Source organism: Dermacentor silvarum, chromosome 4 (genome assembly GCF_013339745.2).
Source record: "Dermacentor silvarum isolate Dsil-2018 chromosome 4, BIME_Dsil_1.4, whole genome shotgun sequence".
NCBI classification, from domain to species: Eukaryota; Metazoa; Arthropoda; class Arachnida; order Ixodida; family Ixodidae; genus Dermacentor; species Dermacentor silvarum.
Genome location: NC_051157.2, coordinates 170,822,835 through 170,847,135, shown reverse-complemented (window position 1 = coordinate 170,847,135; position 24,301 = coordinate 170,822,835). Strand labels below are relative to the sequence as shown.

General features: G+C 50.1%; 1 protein-coding gene across 1 annotated transcript in view; it reads left to right on the top strand.

Annotated features, from left to right (window-relative positions):
* Positions 1-24,301, top strand: part of LOC119449038 (uncharacterized) — a 179,405-nt gene that overhangs the window by 62,446 nt on the left and 92,658 nt on the right. The window contains exons 12-13 of the mRNA XM_049666622.1: positions 10,697-10,953; positions 16,300-16,373. Of these exons, the coding sequence (XP_049522579.1) occupies positions 10,697-10,953; positions 16,300-16,373 (331 nt within the window). The remainder of the gene's footprint in view (positions 1-10,696; positions 10,954-16,299; positions 16,374-24,301) is intronic.

Below are 24,301 nucleotides of genomic sequence, written 5' to 3'. Positions count from 1 at the left end.
AGCAAGGTACGAACCTCTGCTGAAGAAGCGAATCGTATAGAGCTACGCGCGCGGCTGCAACCAGGCAACGTCGGGCTCAGCAGACCGCTGTGCAGAACCCGACGTGTTGCGGCGCCGGGCGTCGTCGACGCCGGGTGGACAGCTCAAATCTTTCTCGTGAAAACGACGCGAAGAGACTTCGTCGCTAAGACCCTGTAGTGCTTGGTGCAGCAAATTAATCTCCTATGGAGCCAGTTCTCCAGCTTACGCTGTGACTGTTCTGCGTGTGCTGCGCAGGCCTGTGGCTTTTTTCATGAACTATACATTTTGTTGGGCTCCGCGTATATGTGCAACCAAGCGATTGTCCTATGCTGGGTACCATAAAAAGCGATGTAGCTGCCGCCAAAAACGCTACGTGAGCATCTTTTAGCCGCACACATCCCTGCCACAGACCTTAAGGTCGTCTCTATCTCATAAGCAGAGGAAGCATTGGCAATGACCGTGCGATACCTAAGAATTGATAGGGCTACACATGGTTAAACCAAAATTAGGAAACTCGATCACCGAGAAAACAGCACGGTACAAGAAAGTGCTTCTTTATAGATTATGTATAGGACACACTTGTGATACTCACTCTTACCTGCTGACTGCAAGCGATCCTACGACATGTAGTGTGGCAATACTAAACAGCCATCCGTGTTCTTCTCCAGCACCCTGCTATAGAAACAGAGAGGAAAAAGATTTTTGCTTCTGCAAATCACGAACACATACCTCTGCACCCAGCATTATTTCTGAGCAATGAACCGCTTTTTAACTTAAAAACAGTTTTTAACTGTTTAGTTCGAACAAACATCCTGAAAATTATTTGGCCAGATTATTTGTCACGCGTGCATATCAGCCCTTGCCTTTAAGGGGCCTCGTGGAGCACTGTTGATAGTGTCCACCGATATGGTTTAATGTAGCATTTATTCTTAAAGAAATTTTATTTTTCATAGTGCACACTAGTCATTGTCATTATTATAATAGCGATATATTTTACGCCATTGAATGCGACAGATCTTTAGGCCTTTGCAGAGTCATGTGACACTTATCGTTAGCGCTCCATCCTCCACTTCAGTTCAAAATTCACTAAAACCGCATCATCAGGTGTCATGGCGCTCTTTGGTCATACCTGGCCCTTGCGCCATTGAACACCACACATCGTCACTGCGCACTGCCACGCCTATAGTCATTACCAAGGCATGAATTATGCTTATACGTACGAACTTACTTTACGAAACTGGTCAGCAAATAATTGTGGGGTCTCAAACGTGCTCTTGGGACAAAAGAACGACAACACAGAAGTGCAGACACTAGCAAAGGCATTTATTGCAAAACATTCACAAGCGCACTTATTGCACATTTTATACACCAATGCCAGCTAGCCGAATCACTGAACCGAACCTACTGATGGGCGCGGACGAATAGGGGGAGTCTGACTCACTGCGACAGGATATTACGCGAATATGTAGCCCCCATGCTGGACACCAACGCCTAATCTTTCGTGTGTATGGTCACTCGAACGGTGGCGCGTTCGAACGATCCAGTTCGCCCATCCCGGTGCCCCGCTCCGAAGCCTCGCGAGACGGCCCTCCGAGCGTGCCGATAGGCTCACGACAAGTTGCGCCCTCAGCGGACCCCAAGCCAAAGAGGCAGCGGCTACTCCCTTTCGCGCCCAAGTAACCCCGCCGTTAGTTGGCGCTAGCAGAACAACACTCGCGCCTCTCTCGTACTATTGAGCTACTACACCCGACCGCCAGAGGCGCTTGGCTATGCGGCGAAGCGGGATTACAGGAAATGCCAGAGCCTTGCGGAGAAAAAGAGCATCAGGGACGCGTGAGAGTAGAGCGTCCCCACGCAATGTACAGATGCTTATCGATCATTAAAAATTAAAAATGCGCACATCACAACTTGTACTTAGTTTCCGTAATACAGCCCGTAAAACTGCCGCTGCAACGAGATAAACGCAGCCTTACTTCCGAGAACCAATACTTGTACTACTTGTCGATGTCCCTTCGCCTTGCTTAAAGTGACATCGACAAGTAGTGCGACAAAGTTTATACTAAAGGAAGATTGCTATCCATTTGTTTCTAGCCTTCCGATTCAGTTTAAAATCCATAATTGATCTTCTCTACGAACTAGCTATTAGATGCGAAGCATCTTATGGTCGGGGCTATGTCACTCCCTCCCTCTATCCATCCGCCGTGCGGCGTCCACACCCACACTGCGCTTGCGCATCCTCCCCCCCTCCTCTCCTTGTCTCATCTGCTCTCCTCTCGGCATTCCTCCTCTCCTCTCCACACCCGCACTGCGCATGCGCATCCTCCTCCCCTTCCTCTCCCTGTCTCATCTGCTCTCGGCATTCCTCCTCTCCTCTCCGACGCTCCTCTCCTCTCCGGATTGCGCAACGAATGGCAACACCTGCGGCTTCGCGCGCGATAATGCGAAGCAGCTTAGGTTAGAGGCGCGACGGTATATGCTGCACACTCCGCTGGGGGGCGCCACAGTAGCTAGCGGTATAATGACGCGCGCTCCGCTCCTCTCATTCTCCTCCCGCAACGCCGCGATGAGTGCCACGGACAGCGCCAGCGTCAACGCCAGTGTCAGCGCCGCGGAGAAGAGGGCTCGAGCCGCTGCCACGAAACGGCAGCGGCGACAGGCCGATATGAAAACTAATGGGAACTTGAGTCGACCCCATGGCTGCTTCGCATACTACTCATGGTTCCCCTACGGGAAGATGGTGTAATTTTTTTTATTTTTACGAATTGAGTCACGATATATTGTCAAAATACGGTGCTGAATTTACTGCCTCTTCTGCAAACCAACCAACAAACCCACTGCTCGTGTGCATAAGGCATTATTCGACTGCTGATCAGCGATAGGTCCACGCCTGATCAACCGCGCACTAAACGCATGAGAGGGTAGCTGACGAGATGCACTAGGAGTTTATTGTAAATCTTACGCGGCACTCGACATTAGAAAAGTATACTCAAAGACCTCGCTAAATCCAGGCGCCTTCCTCCTTCGGCGCTCGCTTCCCTTGCGGCGACATAGATAATTTCAGCGATTTCACAGACGGCGCATCCACGCTTGCGCGTAAGAAAAAGCGCAGTACGTCTATGACTACAAACACGCCTTCATTCAGTGTCCGGGCGTGAGGAATATAAGATGGAAAGACGGAGGCAGTGGGGTGCAGGCATAGAGTTTCACACTATAAAACCTAGACGGAAGTGTGGCGCTGCGGCGCCGTGGTATGCAAGGGAATGCCGGTATATTGTGGATTCGGATTGGCATCGTTCTTGGAGAGCCCGAACGCCTTGAAGACGCGCCTGGCTAGCACCGTTCCGTCTGTCACAATGATTCATTTCCTGCTAAAACAAGACGTAAAAAACTGCTTTCGCTTTATTATTACACAAAAGCATGTTCTGCTTAATTTTGAGGACATATTATTGGATGCACAATTCTATGAAACGTAAAAAGTATCAGCTGGCCGCTAAAATTGGAGGGCAGACGACAAGATTCTTGCTCGCTTTGGAACAACTTGTCGTCTGTTCTTGCTTTTCTTCGCTTGATGCTGCATTGTAGGTGAGTAAACTTTATTGAGAGATGTAATATGGGTGAATGAAAGCCTTTTATGTAGATTTTATTGTAAGAACGCGTTATTTGTGTAGCCATATCCACGTTTTAGACGAAGCCTCGTACAACACCAGCCAACACAAGCCTCGCAGACACATATCCCGTCATTCCCATGAGGACGGCAGCCCTTTAAGAAACTCGCATAGACGGTGGCGCCAGTTTACCCTCTAGGCGTTATAGTGAGAAACTCTATGGGTGCAGGGGAGAAGGCCCACATTTTTTAGCATAGAGCGTGCGAGGGGTCGCAGCTGCCAGAAGAGTGCTTCTCTTGCTCTTTGTTTGAAGTAACTGTAACTTTTGAGAGACGGATGAAGGCGGTCATTACGTCCCCACTTGTTTATCTGACAACGATACTGTGACCTCCACTAACCTCTAAATTCCGCGAACTGGATTCCATGGAATTACTTGCACAGGTGATCTCTTTTGTGTTTGCGGGCAAACTGTTTTTCCTACAAAGTCTATGCGTGTGTGAAAAGTAAAATAAAAGCCATATGAAAAATGCCACGACAGAGGGAATACACATACACATAAACTTAACAGAAGGGCGAGAATAATCTCTAATAGATGATGCGACAATATGCATACAGCTTCGTAAACATGCTACCTGTATGTATATTATATACCATATATAACCGTCAGTAAATGAATATGCATTGACTAACGGTTATGCATTAACTAAGTGGTATATATGGTATATAATTATACCATGTGCAAGCACATCTTAGGTCAAGGCGTGATTTATTAGAATAATCAAGCGACACGAAAGCGGTTCGGCCAACGGCAAAGCAGAGCTAGCGCGCGCACCAACAGCTCTTCGTCCACGTCTTTTGCTTGCGTCCGTTTTTGTCACTACACGTGTCTATACAGCTACATGTATATTTCCCCATCATCTATTAGAGATACTTCTGGCCCTTTTTATAAGTTGAGGTGTACCTTTTGGGACGAAAAAGTAGTCATCTTGGAGCACTACACATCGCGAGTGACAATTATCCCTAGCGAATTATACTCTGGCCTCTTAAAAAATTTATATTCGGTCTGCAATCAAATCGAACATCCATGGATTTGTGCAGGGGTTCTGTGGCAACATACCAATGCACGGCCCCGATACGGCCCGCGCAACATTTGCGACATTAACAGACCTGAACTTTGAATGTCTTCGGCATCCACAATATTCACTAAACTTTGCCCCGAGTGGCTTCCATATGTTCCGACCACTGAAAGAATGTCCTGGGTGGCAAAAAGTTTCGTTCTGATTAAGAGCTGCGCCGTGCAGTGCACCAGAGGTTGCGCACCCTCCCAAAGAAATTATTTTCTACGTGAATACAGGTGCTCTGTAAGTGCTGATAAACTTGCATTGAACACGGTGGAGATTATTTCGAAACGCAATAGAGCGTTGTGCCACGTGGGTACAATAAATATTTAAAGAAAGCATTTTTGGTTTTTATTTGACTAACCCTCGCATTTGGCAACTTTTTTTTCTCAATGGTTTCGGAGGTGTCTGTACACGTACAATGTCAGAATAGTAGTGCGCATTATACGTTTATGTGGCTACTAGAATGCAAGGAATCGTAGCTTTTGTAGTCTGCTCAGTAGCCTAGGGTTGAAGCAGATTGTTCTGTTCTGCATTGGCGCCCCGACGTCTGCCTCTGCGTCCTGCTGCCGCCGACTAAGATCTTGCAGTGAACTTTGCGAGATCTTTATATGCTGTAAGAAACTGGCTAATACGCATCTTTCGCAGTGGTACAGGTTTTACAGTTCCCGTGGAACAAAGTCATCAGATAAATGCAGCGAATTTGGCAGTCGCCTTGCGTATTCTGCGCCCGTGTATACATGACACCGAATGTCTTCGGTGGTATACCACGATGGTCTACCACGATGATATCAAATTACTGTTACTACCCAACCAACGGAGCTTTAGGGACGCATTTCATTGTGGTTTAAACGGGCGGGTGCCTTGAACGAAAACTGTTTGCAGACTCTGCGAAGCGAAAGCAAGTCGTACGTGGCCGGAATCGTGGGTAGCTTCTCGGTGCTCTTCTGTCTCTACTCCGGCAGCTTCGCACTAACACTGTAACTGTACTCTCACCGAGTCAAATCAGCGCGAAGCGGCAGCCTCCGCGCTTCAGTCGTACGCTCCGCTGGCCGGTCTAGGTGGCGTTGGTATCTTGATGCGGAATGCTGGCATCGTCGGTACTGCGTTCAGTTGTGGAGCTAACGTCCGAGCAGCTTCGTTCCATCATGATCTGCCTGACATTTTCGTTCTAGCTGGACGACAGCGCACTACGCAATGAGGCAAGTGGCATGTCTCTGCACCGATTGAGTAGTTCCTAGTATGATCTCTCAGGAAGGTACTGATCTGCGAGGAAACAGACAAGCAGTGCAAGCTCTCTACAACAACCTTCAACAGAAATCTTCTGTCAGAGGCCACATGCTGTCGTCATGATCGACTTCCTCGATAGATGGCGTTGGCATCGGATAAGGCTTAGACGCGTTCGAAACGAGAAGCTCTCGAAAACTACTCAAGGCTGTCGTTTGTTTACGCAGTCATTTGAAGTGTCTAGGACAATCGCTCTTTCCAGCGTTATTGAAGCGAATGTCTTCATTGACGTGAGGCAGTCACTGTTCTGAACGGGTCTGTCTTTTTCGTATGTTTCTAGCCTCTTTGTTCCGCCGCTTCCGATGATAGTGCAGTCTAAAAAAAAAAAAAGAAAGCCGCAGTTTCGCCCGAAAGGCGAAGCATCGATTGCGATAGCAAATTAGTAGAGAGCTATACGAAGCAAGGATAGTAGTTTAATGTGCCGTATAAAGTTGTAAACATTCGCTTATTAACTAAACCGACAAGCACGGTGTCACGCACACAGGTAAACATGAACACACCGCGCTCGATGACCGCGGAAAGTCGCTGTGAAAACGCCGGAGTGAGAAAGCACGCCAGCAGCAGCGGGCAAATTGACCTTAGCGATGTCTCCCGTGCAGTGTTGTATGGAACGGCGTTCCCGGAACTAGTTCCTTTTGTGAGGAACGGACTAGCGTCACCGTTACATTAAGGGTCGGTGGAACTGTAACAGTAACTCGTTAGGTTTATGAAGGAACGGCAGAGGGAACGGCGTTCCTTCTGTAAACGTTCCACGGCATCGAACAGAACGTACGCAGCACATAATACAGGGCGGATGAGCGACCACGTGAGGCGCAAAGAACTACCGCATGCCTGTCACGTGACTGTAGGGAATTTTTTTTTTTCATGACATCTCCGTTGTATCTTTTTATTGCTAGTCTTCAAAATTGTCACGTGACGCTCCCTCCTGTAGTTTCTTTCCTCCATGCCGGTATGCCGGCCTGCAAGAAAGCAACCATGACGTCAAGATCGCAGCGCCACTCTAGGGACTTCGCGGCGGATGGAAATTTTCCAGTGCTCACGTCCTCACGGCCACCGAACCCTTCCAGTCGAGGCACAGGATGAGCTGTTGCGGTACTTGCTGGTACCACTTGACGACCCGCTGTCGCAGATGAAGAACTTCGAGGGATTGAACCAACTTTTACTGAAGTGCAACACGGCAATACCCTCAAGCGCTTCGATGGAACGGCTCTTCAACATTGCCAATGAAGTGCTAACAGAAAAATCACCAGCCCTTCCAATGTCGAGAAAATGTCGGTAAGCGAAGCTTGTGGGAAGACGACGCTGTGGCAGGCATTCCGCTTCGTTTGCCCTGAACTCAGGGTCGGCGGCTCTTCGCGGACGTTTGGCCTCAACATCGCGCTCCCGCAACTGGGGGTCCGCGGCTCTTCGCTGACGTTTCGCCTGGGCTTCGCAAGTCCTCACGCTAAAATCGGCATGTCGACGACGACCCCTTTCCCGAGCGAGTTCGCGGCGCCGTCGCTCAAACGTAGCCTGTTCCTCGGCGGAACGCATCACGCGCGGGTCTTCCCATCCGGACGCAGAAAACTGATCTGAGGCGAGGGAAGCCCGGCGGAGCGTGCGCCAAGCACATTTCCTTTCCTTTTCCTCCCCGTTACACACCAAACGACGCTGATTGGTGGAGCGCGTCACGTGATCCGGCGCCGGCGCAGCTTTCCCCGCACCTGCTGTACACTCGGAGCGGAGTTTAAATGTGCGGCCCCGGTATGAGCCACACGTGATATTCTTTCTTTCTTTCTTTCTTTCTTTCTTTCTTTCTTTCTTTCTTTCTTTCTTTCTTTCTTTCTTTCTTTCTTTCTTTCTTTCTTTCCTTCCTTTCATTCTTATCCCTGACTCACACGCGCATATCCAATGCGGGTATGCGCCACTCGTGATTTTATTGTCGGTAATCGTCACGTAACTGACGAGCACGTGGTGTTATTGATGCCATGGCCTATTAGTCATGTTAGTGATAGATTCGCAGCCTTCGATGCCAATTTTGGTATATACCATGCGAACGAGACGCGAGTTTTCGAAACGTTTTCGATAGAGTTTTAGCGTGACACCACCACCACCGCCAACACTTGAGAGTCTATATAGGCTTCGCTTGAAAAGCGGGTTCGTCTGTCAGGCGAACCCGCTTAGTCGAGATGCAACTCTTAGTTCAAACAAGGGACTTAACGAAGTTACGAATATGTATTCTGGTCATTTCTTTTTCCCACTCATACTGCAATATTGAATGGCGTTCATTAAACGTCTATGTACTGTTTCTTTCGATGTGGTTTCATGTGCAACACATTTCATTATATTGGTGCTCGTGAGTAACTATCTATTTGCATATCTGAAGCGCAGTATCCTGACTGCGCATTTGAAGACTGAAGTGAAAAGTGCCATATGTGTTGCACTTGTAATAGACGAACACCAAAGTTTCAGTCAGACATCTCTGGAGTATGTCCGGTGCTCCCTGAAAAAATTCTTATGGGAGCGTTTCTTTGGATTCTTTTTATTTCCACGTAATTAGCTGCCGGCGATGTTGCAAATTCGTATAATATACGTAGCTCGATGAGAGTTTTAAATTGCGCATTTTGTTTCACCTCAGGATTATTCGACACTATACTTTAATTAAAGAATCATAATATGTAACGTTAATGTAACGACACGTTCCAATGTTCCAAGTGTAACTGGAACGCGTTCCTTTCGCATTAAAGGAACTTGTAACGGGAACTCGTTTTATTATTGGTAAGGAACGAGGAACGAGCTTTCGTTCCTGTTTTAGAGGAACGTGTCCAGCACTGCTCTCGTCGCGAACTAAACGTCGAAAGCACAGCGCATACGAAGCTACTGGCACTCGGCGAGTGCACTTTATCCCCATCGCAGATCGCTTTGAAGATGAGGCCTGCGCGGGCGCACACTTTGCCCACATTGCAGACCGCTTTGAAGATACGGCGGCCGCGCGGTGAGCAGCAGCCGACGGAGCAGAACGCACCCCTCCCCCAATCTCGCTCCCTCTGCTTCGCCTCGCCCCCGTGCCCCGCGCGCGAAAGTAAACCGCGCGCTTTCGGCCTGCCTTTTTCCCTCGCGTGCGCTACGTTGAGCCGCGATTGCCGGCTCGCCCTCGTACGCTTTCACTCATCCCGGCCGCGGCGGCCGCATTTCGATGGGGGCGAAGTGCAAAAGCGCCCCTGTCCCGTGCAGTGCGGGCACGGTAAAGATCCCCTCATGTTCAAAACTTTAGAGCGCATCTCCTCGTCTACTCCAGCTGCGGCGGCGGCTTATCGCGGCCTTATCGCGGCCTAGGCGACCTGAGATACCTGATGACTTCGGTTTCGGCTGTGTTCTCGCGGTCCTAGTTCTCGTTAAAGCGAAAGGAGGCACGAAGGAGAAGTTGCTCGCTGCTGCTGCCGCTCTTCATCGCGCCAGCGTTCTGACAGCGGGATTCTACGGTGATCGACTGATATGTGTTGGTGTTTGCCTGTGCGCGCACGACAACGTGCTTGTTAATTTATCTAGTAAGCGACTGTTTACATCAGTCTATGCAGCTAAAGAAACGACTAACCTCGCTTCGTATTGATGTCTAATAATTTGCTATCGGATGTGGGGCGAAACTGTAACCTTTTTTGCAACCAAACAATTTAGCCCCCATCACCCCAATTTTGAGCGTTTAGCTGAAAACCAACGAAATACCATCGAAATTTATTTACCTAAAGTTACGAACACATGTGAGGGAAATTCCGCAAATTAAGTTCAATAGAAAAGTGTCTGGTTACTTATAAAATATACGCAAAGAAATGATTACCTCGTACAAACTCATATAAATTTCAAGCCATTGGAATGCCTACTGCTCACTGCATACAAATCTTGACCGACGAGCTTCTTAGACCAATTTGAATAATTCCTGGGCGTTACACAGCCTGCCCAATGACAACAGTGATCATCTGGTTCAGATACACTGTGGGTATTAGTGGGCGTGCACTGCTGCCTTCACAAATTCAGCGGTGCCCTCAAGGTAGCGGGATATTTTTCAGGCTTGTCACATCCTTCATTAACGCGAAACGTTCACCTCGTTGCCGCAATCACTGCGCGCAGTGGCGGCGCTTATTTCTGTCGTCAAAATAAATTTGTAAATGTGTTGATTGCGGCATGTTCCTTCATCAGCGCTCGCAGCAGTAGCACTCAGCTTTCCGTCATTTGTGTCCCATTCTTAACCTTTAACCGCCGTGGTTGCTCAGTGGCTACGGTGTTGGGCTCCTGAGCACGAGGTCGCGGGATCGAATCCCAGCCACGGCGGCCGCATTTCGATGGGGGCGAAATGCGAAAACACCCGTGTACTTGGATTTAGGTGCACGTTAAAGAACCCCAGGATGTCCAAATTTCCGGAGTCCCCCACTACGGCGTGCCTCACAATCAGATCGTGGTTTTGGCACGTAAAACCCCTTAATTTAATTCCTAAACTTTTTTGCACACAATGGAAAATATGACTACGTATTTTTGTTGAACAGATAAGATAAAATATTATACGACTAAAGAACAGCGCCAATACGACGACGATAAGAGAAAAAAAGTGGATGGCGCTTGCGTTTTTCTCTGTTTTCGCTCAAGCGTTCTAAGAAATTGGCGTCGTGTTACACAAAAGCTTGGATTTGCTAGGACAGCGTTTGTGGAATCTGTCGCTGTGGGGACCACTGAGCCACCAGGACTGTTTCATGCGCAGTGCTTCGTCCAACTATGCGGGGCTGGCCATGCTTCTTGCCGTGGTGCTGTCGTTTCCTATCTGCTCGATCCTCATGCTGATAACCGTGTCGGTGATGCTCGTATCACTGACGCTCACAAACTACGTGTGCCGACCGTACGACAACATCATCTACGACACTGCCGACATCACCCAGATAGCGCTCCTGGACGATGTGAGTCAGGTTGTTTCCTATTGGCTTCTGAAAATACCAAACTACGTTGCCTAACTCCCTGGAAATGCAGAACAGAGAGGGTGTTAAAGACTAGAGCAAGAGCACCTGGCAGCCAAGCTGTTACTAGAGCTTAGGCAAGGAAGCTCCGCTGCGACTGCAGCGCCAAAAATATCCAATGAACTTTGTTGCTTTCTTTGTAGCCTTCGAGTAGTGATATCAAATTCCATTAATTGTATGAAACGCGACCCACAGTCAATAAGTAGTCATGGTAAAATTCCTTATGACTGCAATATATATATATATATATATATATATATATATATATCGTGTAGAGCTCCGCAGCTGGATCGCCAGCGGTACTGAAGTGGGGCTCGGGCTCGACGCTGTTCCTGGTGCACCTGGCTAAGCCTACGCTGTTGTGTCTTCCTGTCGGCGTCCTTCGTGTCGTCCACAGCCGTGCTAGACTTCCTTGTCATAATTGGTGGAGGTTTGCTGGGTCTCCTGTCACCCTGGAATTGCGCAGCCGGATCCTCCCTGCCATCATGACCTCCGCAAGCGCCACGAGCTTACCACCACCTGCTCCCCAGTCCTCCGTATGCCCCGGCACACTCCGTCAGCGGGACCGTTCCATATTTAGCGGTGCTGATAACCACGACGTTGATGACTGGCTATCCTCATACGAACGCGTGAGTCTTAACAACAAATGGGATGACACCACGAAATTCACCACCGTCCCTTTTTACCTCACCGGAATTGCCCACTTGTGGTTTCGCAACCACGAAAGCGAAGTCCCAAGCTGGACTGTGTTCAAGACAAAGTTCAGCGAGGTCTTCGGCCGCCCTGCTGTTCAAAAACTTCGTGCCGAACAGCGTATGCAGTCGCGCTCTTAGCAGCCTGGTGAGACCTTTACGGGGTACATCGAAGATGTCCTCGATCTCTGCAAACGCGTCGATGCATCCATGACTGAGGGCAACAAAATCAAACATATACTGAAGGGCATCGACGAGGATGCGTTTCAGATGCTGATTTCAAAGAGCCCCTCTACTGTTGCCCAAATTATTGAACTCTGCCAAAGCTATTACGAGCTAGGCCATCAACGCCTCCTCACCCGCCGTCCTGTTCCCCATCAGGAATCGTTGTCCGGCTGGACCTCTCCTTTTCACGATTCCAACCTCCTCTCGCAGATCAAGGCTTTCGTTGGGAACAAGTTGCTCGCCAGCTCTCCCTTATCTCCAACCCGCCGGAGTCCAGTTCGTCCCTTAGTCCGACCCTACGACACGTTATAGAAGATCAAGTGTCCGAGGTCCTTCCTCTGGAGCGGGCGCCTCAACTCACCGCCCCACTGACTTACGCCGACGCCGTCGCCCGACCACGCCCACCGACGTTCCGGGCTCCGCCTCCCATGCCTAGCCCTGTTTTTACCTCCACGCCACCACGACCTCCAGTCCATCGAGCTATTAATCCCTGGCGCACAGCGGGACAATCGGTCCATATGCTATTCGTGTGTTACCGAATAGCTGACACGGAAAACCGCTGACACGGAAAACTAAGTGGCGCAGTTCCCGAGGAAATAACTGCGTCATCGTCGCAACGCTCAAGCCCTCTTCTTTCGCCGCCCAACGTTATTGATGTCGCTGTTGAAGGTGTCTCTGTGCTTGCCCTCATTGACACAGGTGCCGCCATATCTGTGATTGCCGAAGTAGTCCCGGTAGTCCCGTACCTGCCACATCGCCTGAAGACGTTTTCAGCCACGTCATCGACAACGCCTTAAACCCCAAGCAGCGCCATGACCTCCTCCGTCTCCTCGACAAATTTCGCCTTGCTTTTGACAGCCATAACACTTCTCTCGGTCGAACGACGACTGTATGCCACCGGATTGACACCGGTGCTCACTCACCGCTACGGCAGCGACCATACCGCGTATCTTCGACAGAACAACGCGTCATTGATGAGCAAGTAGGTGAAATGCTCAACCGTGGTGTCATTGAACCATCCGACAGTCCATGGGCATCGCCAGTTGTTTTAGTTAAAAAGAAGGATGGCTAGATCCGCTTTTGCGTGGACTACCGTCGCCTAAACAAAATAACCCGAAAGGATGTTTATCCATTGCCACGGATCGATGACCCCTTAGACTGCTTACAAGGTGCGGAGTTCTTTTCCTCCCTCGATCTACGCTCTGGTTATTGGCAGGTGCCTATGGCTGCTGACGATAAGCCTAAAACAGCTTTCATCACATCAGATGGCTTATACGAATTTCGTGTGATGCCATTCGGCCTTTGCAACGCGCCCGCTGACTTTTGAGCGGATGATGGATACTATTCTTCGAGGCCTCAAATGGAATACTTGCTAGTGTTATTTCGATGATGTAGTAGTGTTTGCACCATATTTTCCTACTCACCTTGATCGCTTGGAGCAGGTTTTACGCTGTCTCAGTGACGCTGGCCTCCAACTCAACCTAAAAAAATGTCACTTTGGGGCACGCAAGCTGACAATTATCGGGCATGTTGTGTCGAAGGACGGCGTCCTCCCCGATGCCGCAAAGCTCCGTGCTGTTAAAGAATTCCAAGGCCAACGTCTCTAAAAGACTTGCGTAGTTTAATTGGCCTTCTGCTCGTACTTCCGCCGCTTCATTCGAAATTTCGCTTCGATTATGGTACCGCTGACAGAGCTACTTAAGGGAGACCCCAATGTTTCCGTGTTGTTCCCGGCTTGCGACGAGGCCTTCGCGACGCTACGACGCCTGCTTACAACACCACCGATACTGCGCCATTTTGATCCAACTGCTCCCACGGAAATTCATACGGATGCTAGCGGCGTTGGTCTTGGCGCTGTGCGCTCGCCCAGCGAAAGCCTGGCTACCAAGAATATGTTGTTGCTTACGCGAGCCGCACTCTTACGAAAGCTGAAGCGCATTATTCAGTCACGGAAAAAGAATGTCTTACGATCATCTGGGCCATTACGAAATTTCGTCCATACCTGTACGGCCGGTCCTTCGATGTTGTTACCGATCACCATGCACTTTGCTGGTTGTCATCCCTCAAGGATCCCTGCGGCCGCCTAGCCCGGTGGGCGCTGAGGCTCCAAGAAAGAGTACGAGATCCGGGTTGTCTACCGCTCAGGCAAGAAGCACGCCGATGCCCATGCTCTTTCGCGCTCGCCTCTCCACACCGACATTGTCAGTGTCTCCGTCCTAGACGACCCACTTCCCCCATTCGCTTCTGTCGACATGGCTTTGGAGCAGCGCAAGGACTCCTGGATTTCATCTTTGATGGATTACATCTCAGATTCACCTGAACGCCCACCATCCCGAGCGCTACGCCGGCAAGCTTCGCACTTCGCCATCCGCGACGGCATCGTCTATCGCCGTAACTACAGTTCCGACGGCCGCAAATGGCTGCTTGTAATACCCCGGCAGCTCCACACTGATGTATGCGCCGCTTTCCACGCCGACCCTCAGTGTGCACACGCTGGTCTCTTTAAGACCTACACCAGATTACGTCATAGGTTTTATTGGCGTGGTATGTACACATTTGTGAAAAAGTACATTCAATCTTGCACGGAATGTCAACGCCGCAAGCCTGATCTTTGCCGCTTTTCTGGACCAATGCAACCTTTGCCGTGCCCTTCACGACCCTTTGACCGGGTTGGAATAGACTTATACGGGCCTCTGCCATACACAGCTGCTGGCAATCGCTCGGTCATTGTAGCTATAGACCACCCTACGAGGTATGCCGAAACGGCCGCTCTAACAGCCGCGACGGCTCGTGACGTTGCCTGCTTCCTGCTTCAACGTTTCGTTCTACGTCACGGCGCTCCCCGCGAACTACTGAGCGACCGAGGCCGCGTCTTTCTCGCCGATGTCCTTCAAGAACTTCTCACTGAATGCCGCATTATTCTCACTGAATGCCGCATCGCTGTACAACCGCATATCACCCGCAGACAAATGGATTGACAGAACGCTTTAACCGAACTCTTGGCGACATGCTTTCGATGTATCTCGCCTCCAACCACACCAACTGGGACCTCATCCTTCCCTGTCACGTACGCCTACAATACGGCACCCCAGGCAACGACGGGCTTTTCTCCCTTATTTCTTCTATATGGCCGAGAACCATCATTTCCCATTGACACTATTCTTCCTTACCGTCCCGACTTATCAGAGGGTACACCGGTTTCAGAAGCCGCCCGGTATGCAGAAGAATGTCGGCAACTAGCTCGCTCCCTTACAATGCAAGAACAAACGCTACGGAAATTTCGTCATGACGACGGGAGCCCCCACACCCAGTTTTCGCCTGACGCTCTCGTTTGGTTGTGGGTGCCTCCTACTTCGACATCAGATGTCTCTTCCAAGTTTGTATCCCGATACCATGGACCCTACCGGGATCTGCAGCAAACTTCTCCGGTGAACTACGTCATCGAACCTCTGACGCCCCCTACGGACCTGCGTCGCCGAGGCCGCGAAACTGTCCACGTCGATCGGCTCAAGCCGTATCACGAGCCCTTCGTCCTCACGACGGCTTAAGCCTCCTGTGCGGCTCCGTCTTCAGCGAGGGGGGAAGATGTAAGGAAGAAGTGCGTCGTGTAGAGCTCCGCAGCCGGATCGCCAGCGCTACTGAAGTGGGGCTCGGGCTCGACGCTGTTCCTGGTGCGCCTGGCTAAACCTACGCTGTTGTGTCTTCCTGTCGGCGTCCTTCGTGTCGTCCACAGCCGTGTTAGACTTCCTTGTCATAATATATACATATATATATATATATATATACATATAAACGAGGGTCGAGCGCGCTTGTCGCGCGTGTGTAGAATTCTCCTCATGACTACTTTCTCTTTCTGTTCGTGAAGGGCTCAGCAAAAACGAGGACTAAGAGAAGATACGCGCAGGACAGTGCATGTCCTGTGCATGTCTTCTCTTAATCCTCGTTTCTTGTGAGTGCTGCACGAAGGGAAAGATGGATTCCTACCATCTAGCTCTGTTTTCAATTACGCGATACTTTTGCCGGTTGCTCTTGCCAGCCTCACTTTTTCCAGTCGCCTAGTTTGGTTCAGCAATCAAATAGCACAATGTTTTCTTGGGCGCTGTGCAATATAAGGGTGTTAAAAACAAAGGAACACAGCGCATCTGGCAGTTCCCTTGCTTTTTAACTACTGATCGTAGTACGAATACCGTGGCCGCAGATCTCAGCAGCCGTCTAGCATTACTGGTTGAAAGCAATTGTGTACTTTCATTCGCTAGTGCTACCCTATCAGCCCATTGTTCAAATTTGGGGCAATAGTTTGTGACAGTTGGAATAATGTTTTTGTACTAGAGATTGTTATGAATTACTTACAGTTCCCCTTTCTTTCACGCAGACAATGCGCGTTATCTGGCCTCGGGAGACGCGTGGCAAGTGGTTCGGAAGCTTCCTGGCGGGCAGCACGCTCACGTAGGTTGTCGACGCCAAAGAGGCTGTAGCTGGGCTAATATAACTGCTTGTAAACAGTCAACCACATGCACGCGATATTGCTTCAAAAGGTACGTTAGTTCAATAAGAGCTGCAAGACTGCTACCCTGGTCGACGAGGCTCGCAATACGGCTCTGCGAAGCCGATATTCGGAAAACTGTTTTTGTGAATAGCGGTAACTCGAGAAATTTTTAATTCTCGAAATTCTTGTATGTCGGCGCCACCGCGCAGTCCTGGGAGCCACTTCCACCAGGGTAACCGCGGTGCAGTTCATATTGAACGCGACTGTAGAACGAGTTGCCATTGTTGCCTCTTTGAACAAAGTCGTGATCATTCATGAATTGCAAATATCGAATGATATTTAGATTACATAACATGCAAGCATCTCAGATATTGTTTCTCATAGTGTTACATTTAGCCGCGACAGTAACTTCTGTTGCGTCAGTCATCGAGGAGGCGGCTTATAGCTCGCTTACCACACGACGACAATGCAAATATTTAGGCGTCTCAGAACTTTCAACGTGGTAAGTGACGTAGACTGATCGACCATCAAGACGGGCAAGCTTGTCGCAGTTGCTCGCTGTCGCTCGAAAATCGAGTGTAAGCGGTTGACTCTTAACTTTGCGGCGTGATGCAATAGAAAACGCAGTTTAGAGGCAAAGGGGGCTAGCGCTACTCTACAAATGGAAGTTGTATTCGGTAAACGAACACTTGTATATGCCCAATATAAAACAAAGTAATCAAATGAAACATGATATGGCAATAAACAACCCTTATGAGTACAGTGCAGAGGCAACAACGACCAACCAACCATCTGATTGGAGCCTGTATAGAAAAGGAAATCATCGCGCTTGAAGTGTTCTTGTGCATGTGCCACCCAATCGTATTGTTGCGCATAATATTAGGGAACTCAGCTGGATGAGAAGGCACAGCCTTTACTAAAAAAAATGTATGTGGATCCTGATGCTTGTTTCCTAGAGAAAGCTTACATCTGTGTGCGATAAAATATGATTTGTTTACTTACACACACTGGCGCCTTTATTTTCGCCAAATAGTAAAGTTTCCGTGTCCGTACGTTCTTGTTGACATTGGCCCGACTAAGTAGGCCGTAGTACTTTGTGAAATTTTATCCCTGCAGAACAGTGGTTGCGGATGAAGGTTTGTAAAGGTGTGCCTCGTCTATACCGTCCTCGATGAAGGTGTTCAGCCATATTGTTGCGTTGCGGAAGTCAACAGACTAACTCCGCAAAGAAACAGAATAACGTTTAGCGACCTCACTTTATGAATACTTACGTTGAATGCTTATCTAGGAATCATGTAAAGGTCTAGGTCTCACACATCGATGCCTTCCTCTTTGTTACATCTGAAGAAAGTATTTTTGACGATACGGACAAAGCGCTAAGCAAGAATTCTCTGCCTGTAAGAGATAAAGTCCAAGCGGATGGTAGCGCGCCCGGGTCAGCACAACATCGATCGGCTGGTTATGTAAGCAAAGGGCTACCTTGGCAGGTATTGTTCTGAGTGTAAACTCAGAGCGAAAGTATTGTCTTTCGGTTAACGCTGTCGTGAAAGGGCCGTGGACGCATCAATTACCGCTGTATTGCAGAAGCACTGCGACTCATAGGTCCGCAGTGTGGGCGAATACTCACTCACACTCACTCACCATAATTTTTTCCAGGCCCCGCACTCACTCGCACTCACTTCCACTCACATTCACTGGCACTCACTCGCACTTGCACTCACCTCCACTCTCACTCACTGGCACTCACTCGCACTCGCACTCACCTGCACTCACACTCACTGGCACTCACCTGCACTCACATTCACTGGTACTCACTCGCACTCGCACTCACCTCCACTCACACTCAGTGGCACTCACCCGAACTCGCGCTCACCTGCTCTCACACTCACCTGCACTCACCTGCACTCACACTCACTGGCACTCACTCGCACTCACCTGCACTCGCATTCACTGGCACTCACTCGCACTCACCTGCACTCACACTCACTGGCACTCACTTGCACTCGCACTCAATTCCACTCACTCGCACTCGCACTCACCTGCACTCACACTCACTCGCACTCACTGGCACTCACCTGCGCTCACACTCACTGGCACTCACTCGCACTCACCTGCACTCACACTCACTGGCACTCACTCGCACTCGCACTCACCTCCACTCACACTCACTGGCACTCACTCGCACTCGCACTCACCTGCACTCACACTCACTGGCACTCACCTGCACTCACACTCACTGGTACTCCCTCGCACTCGCACTCACCTCCACTAACACTCACTGGCACTCACCCGCACTCGCACTCACCTGCTCTCACACTCACTCGCACTCGCACTCACCTGCACTCGCACTCACTGGCACTCACTCGCACTCGCACTCACCTGCACTCACACTCACTGGCGCTCACTCGCACTCACCTGCACTCACACTCACTGGCACTCACTCGCACTCGCACTCACCTGCACTCACACTCACTCGCACTCGCACTCACCTCCACTCACACTCACTGGCACTCACTCGTACTCGCACTCACCTCCACTCTCACAGACTGGCACTCACTCGCACTCGCACTCACCTTCACTCACACTCGCTGGCACTCAGTCGCACTCACCTGCACTCACACTCACTGGCACTCACCTGCCCTCACATTCAGTGGCACTCACTCGCACTCGCACTCACCTCCACTCACACTCACTGGCACTCACTCGCACTCGCACTCACCTCCATTCGCACTCACCTCCACTCGCACTCACTGGCACTCACTCGCACTCCCACTCACTTCCACTCACACTCACTGGCACTCACTTGCACTCGCACTCACTTCCACACACACCACGGTGGAAGAATATTTAGGTGTTGACACCGCGCCCGAGCGAGCGTCCAGATTATGTTCGGCCGCGCGCGGGCGCACCGAGTAGCTCTGCTGCGAGCAGATAGAGGGCGCCGCGGCCAGCGGTCCCAGCTTAGCAGCGCCGGCAGCTTGGCATTCCTCTGCCTCCGCTAAATTTTCGTTCATAGTGGAGTGAATAAATCTCAAAGCGCGAAAAAAAATCGTTATTTCACATTAAAGTGATAAGTGTACCAGGCTTCGCTAACATGAAGGTTCCTTGTGCAGGGCGTGGATGACGTGAACACGGATCAATCGGGCAGCACTCAAAGCCCACTGAAGTTGCCCTCGCGCGCGCAATTTGTTTCGTCCGGTCTAGCCGTTCATCCAAGCATAAAAAAATGAAAGTGTTAGCCCACGTGCTACCCCTCGATCAGAAGAAAATAGTGACTGCACCATAAAATGTATTTCATGCTTATCGCTGCTTCCATTCACACTTAGAAAACCGTTCAATCATCGTTGCGCGAATTCAATGTGGCCGCGATATAAATTAAGAAATAAAACGGCGCAAGCTTCCGATATGCAATGCCCTAGAGCAAAGTGGCTGTTCATGGCTAGAACTTAAGATGACAATGCACATCAGCTATGTAAAAACTCTTTCAAATGGGAATTTATTAGGCGGAACGAAGGCAGGCGTCTATCTTGAATTAGAGCATCACTACCACAGTTTACTGATGAAAACCTGAGCAAATGCCTTTTTTATTCCAATTCCACTTAACATAGACCGTGTATATTGTTACGGATGAGGCGTGTTTATTTACAGGTGATGGATGAGAGTCTAGGAAAGCAGTCCAGCCGCGGTTTCTTTCTGCGCTCCGCACACCAAAGGATTCGTCGTCCTCCTCTTCTTCCTTTCGCCTCAACCAAGGCGTTACATTCCCCGTTTCGCAGACGAAGCCCACCACGGGAGTTAGGGCTGAGTGCTGGAGTAATATCGCTTGAGGCGCGTAACATGCGCAAGTTGAGTAGCGCTAGAGCGGCGTCCTGTGACCTTACACGGGCGACCACATACGTTAAATCGCTAATGCGGTCGATGACTGTGAAGGGACCGGTATACTGAGCCAGGAACTTTTGGCATAACCCTCGTCTGCGCTGAGGGGTCCACAGCCACACCAAGTCACCTTTTTCGAATGAAACTGAGTCATGGCGGCGGTCATACCGCTCCTTGGAGCGATCTTGTGATGCCAGAGTACGCAGTCGAGCAATTTGTCGGGCTTCTTCAGCACGGCACAAAGTTTCGGCAACTGAGTCCGCTGTATGGAGTGTAAGGGGGAAAATGGTATCCAGACAGCTGCGTGGTGTCCGAGCGTAGAGCAGGTAGAAAGGTGTGAAGTCCGTAGTTTCGTGCTTCGCTGTATTGTAGGCGTAGGTAATAAACGGTAAGATGTCATCCCAGTTCCTGTGATTGGATGATACATACATAGCCAGCATGTTGGTCAGGGTACGGTTGGTACGTTCGACAAGGCCATTCGTCTGGGGATGATATGGTGTTGAGTGGCGGAACTGCGAAGTGCAGAGTCTAAGCAATTCTTCCACGGCGTCAGCGACGAATTGGCGACCACGGTCGCTGATGATAACGCGAGGCGGACCGTGACGAAGGATTACGTAGCGTAATAAGAAGGCAGCGACGCAGGTAGCGGTGGAGGAAGATATCGCAGCTGTTTCCGCGTATCTAGTTAGGTGATCGACACAGACGATGACCCAGCGGTTGTTGTTCGAAGATCGTGGAAACGGTCCTAACAGATCGATACCAACTTGCTCGAAAGGTGTAGTAGGCGGCGCTACAGGATGAAGAAGGCCTTGCGGAGCACTTGTCGGTCGCTTGTGACGCTGGCACTTGTCACAGCTCGAGACGTATTGCTTAGTGGAATGTCGCATCTTAGGCCAGTAAAACCGCTCCTGTATTCGATGTAAGGTGCGAATGAATCCAAGGTGGCCTGACGTCGGATCATCATGCATGACACGGAGAATGTCACATTGCAGGCTTTGGGGAACAACCAGTAAATACCGCGCGCCACTTGCTGAATAATTTGTCTTGTATAACAGTCCATCGCGAATGCAAAAGCGACCACTAGCCTTGGGACTGCAGGCATCGGCGAAAAGGGGGTCCAAACATAAGTCGTTGCGCTGTTCCCGCTGGAATACGGTGGCGTCAGGAAACGCGTGAGAGACAGCAGCAAAGCAGGTGTCGAGGTTGTCCGCGTTATCCTTTGTTGTCGACAGTGGAAGGCGAGAAAGGCAGCCAGCGTCGGCATGACGTCTTCCACTTTTGTACGACACATTGAAATCAAATTCTTGGAGCCGCAAAGCCCAGCGTGCTAGACGACCGGAGGGGTCACGGAGGGTAACAAGCCAACACAAGGAATGGTGGTCGGTTACAATTTTGAATGGACGCCCGTAGAGGTAGCAACGAAACTTTTGAACAGCAAAGACAGCCGCTAAGCATTCTTGCTCTGTCACAGTATAGTTTCGTTCAGCCTTGCTGAGAGAAAGGCTCGTATAGGCAACCACATACTCTTCATTATTATGGCGCTGAACAAGCACTCCACCGATGCCAATTCCGCTGGCGTCACTGTGCACTTCAGTAGGAGCAGACGGATCGAAGTGACGAAGAATGGGTTCTGAAGTCAGCAGGAACTTGAGTTGAGAGAATGCCGCGTCGCATTCAGGTGTCCACTCGTATGGGCTGTCTTTTCGCAATAGGCTTGTCAAAGGATAGACAATGTCCGCGAATCTGGGCACGAACCGTCGAAAGTAGGAGCATAAACCCAGGAAGCTGCGGAGTTCTTTTAGTGACTGAGGTGGTTTAAAGGCACTGACTGCTTCTATCTTCCGGGGGTCTGGCCGGACACCATCTTTATCAACCAGGTGACCAAGGACTAATGCTTGTCGTTCGCCAAACCGGCACTTCTTGGAATTCAAAACCAAGCCGGCCTTTTCGACGCAGTCTAAAACGAGGTTTAAACGGGTGCTATGCTCTTCGAAAGTACGTCCGAAAATGACAACGTCATCTAGATAGCACAAACATACCTCCCATTTTAAACCACGAAGAATGGAGTCCATAAATCTTTCAAAAGTAGCGGGGGCATTGCAAAGCCCAAACGGCATAACATTAAATTGATAAAGTCCATCAGGCGTCACGAATGCAGTCTTCTCCTTGTCAGCAGGGTGCATAGGGATCTGCCAATACCCTGCATCGTAGATCTAGTGAAGAAAAGTAGGAAGCCGAATGCAGACAATCTATGACATCGTCTATCTGAGGTAGTGGATATACATCTTTTTTTGTGAGCGCGTTCAATCGTCTATAATCAACGCAAAACCGCCAAGAGCCGTCTTTCTTCTTCACCAAAATGACAGGTGCTGCCCAAGGGCTGCACGATTCCTCAATAACGCCCTTCTGCAACATATCCTGAACTGGTTCAGCAATAACTTTCCGCTCCGAAGACGACACTCGGTAAGGTTTTTGTCGGACCGGATGAGCAGAACTTGTATCGATTCTGTGCTGAGCTCGAGAACAGGGTAAAGATGGTCGCTTCTCCTTTTCGCAGAAGTCAAACACAGAAGCATGTCTTTCCAACAGCTCAACCAATCTTTGTCGCTCGTGTGACCGTAGGTTCTTACTAACCATTTTCAGAATCTGCGACTCGTAGGAGCAACTGCATTCGTCTACGGCCAAGCGTTTTTGATCGTCGTCGTCAACGGCAGCGATAGAATTTCCGTTGGCACCATCAAAGATGGCGAGCTTCATTCCTCGAGGAAGTATAACAGGCACTGGCGAACAGTTAAGTGCCCACAAAGACGTGACTCGGTTGCTAATCGACACAATACAGCGAGGCACTAAGATGTCTTTCTTAGCACACTGACCGGTGAGAGGTTGAACGATGGCATCAAAGGGAGATACGGCAGAGACGGAAGCGACCACGGCAACTGACCGCATGCACCATGGTGGCACTGTCAGTTCATCGGAAACAACCAGTGTGTCTTCCGCGGGTGGCAGCTCGTCACAGAGGGCAGGAACAACTTCACTGCTGACTGAAAGTTCGCCGGTGCCACAGTCGACGAAAGCGCCACACTCTTGCAGAAAGTCAATACCGAGAATAACGTCGTGTGTACACCGCTGCAGAACCAGGAATTCAGTTGGGAACACCTTTCCGGCCAACAAGACGTGAACGACGCAAACTCCCAGAGGATGAAGTATTTCTCCACCGACACCACGAAATCTTGTAGATTCGCGCCAAGAAAACATAACTTTTTGGCCAATGCGATCTTTAAAGGAACGACTCATAACAGAAATGGTTGCACCAGTGTCCACTAAAGCCGTTGCACATACTCCATCTATTAACACCTTTATCTTGTTCCTAAACATCGTAACTGGCGGAGGCATCTGAGGTAAGTCATTTTGCGCGACCTCACCTCCATCGGTCGCGCCGGCTAGTTTCCCGGCGGTGGCGGTGGTGATAGCCGCCGTCGCGGTGAAGGCGAGCGGCGTAGTCGGGCGGACGGAGGTGTCAAACTACGGTCAGAAGCGGGTGAACTATTGCGCCGATTCTCTTGCCGTGAGGTTCTCCTGGAATAGGCGGACCAGGGATCGTTGTTGTGACCATTGCCGGCGCGAAGAAACGTTGATGGCGGATCGTATCGGGATGTTTCCCTGCGCCGACGACAGAACCGAGCTATGTGTCCGGTAGCACCACAACAATAACACACAGGAGGTTGGCGATATGCGTTGTACTCCTGAAAAGCATTGTCGCGACACTGTGGGACAAATGCATCTTCACGCGGCTGCTGGTGTGTAGCGGCCGGCTGACGAGGATAGCTGAAGCGGCGTTCGTACCGCGACTCTGGGTAGTGATTGGGCTGCGGCCTCGGTGGCGAGCGAGAACTGTAGTTGTAGTCCTCTACGCCCGTTGCAGCGATGGAAACATGATGAGCGGGGGCTGGGATTGGCGCAGCATCATAAGGTGTCGAGTTCACGTGTCGGGTGAGCTCTTCCCGTACTATCT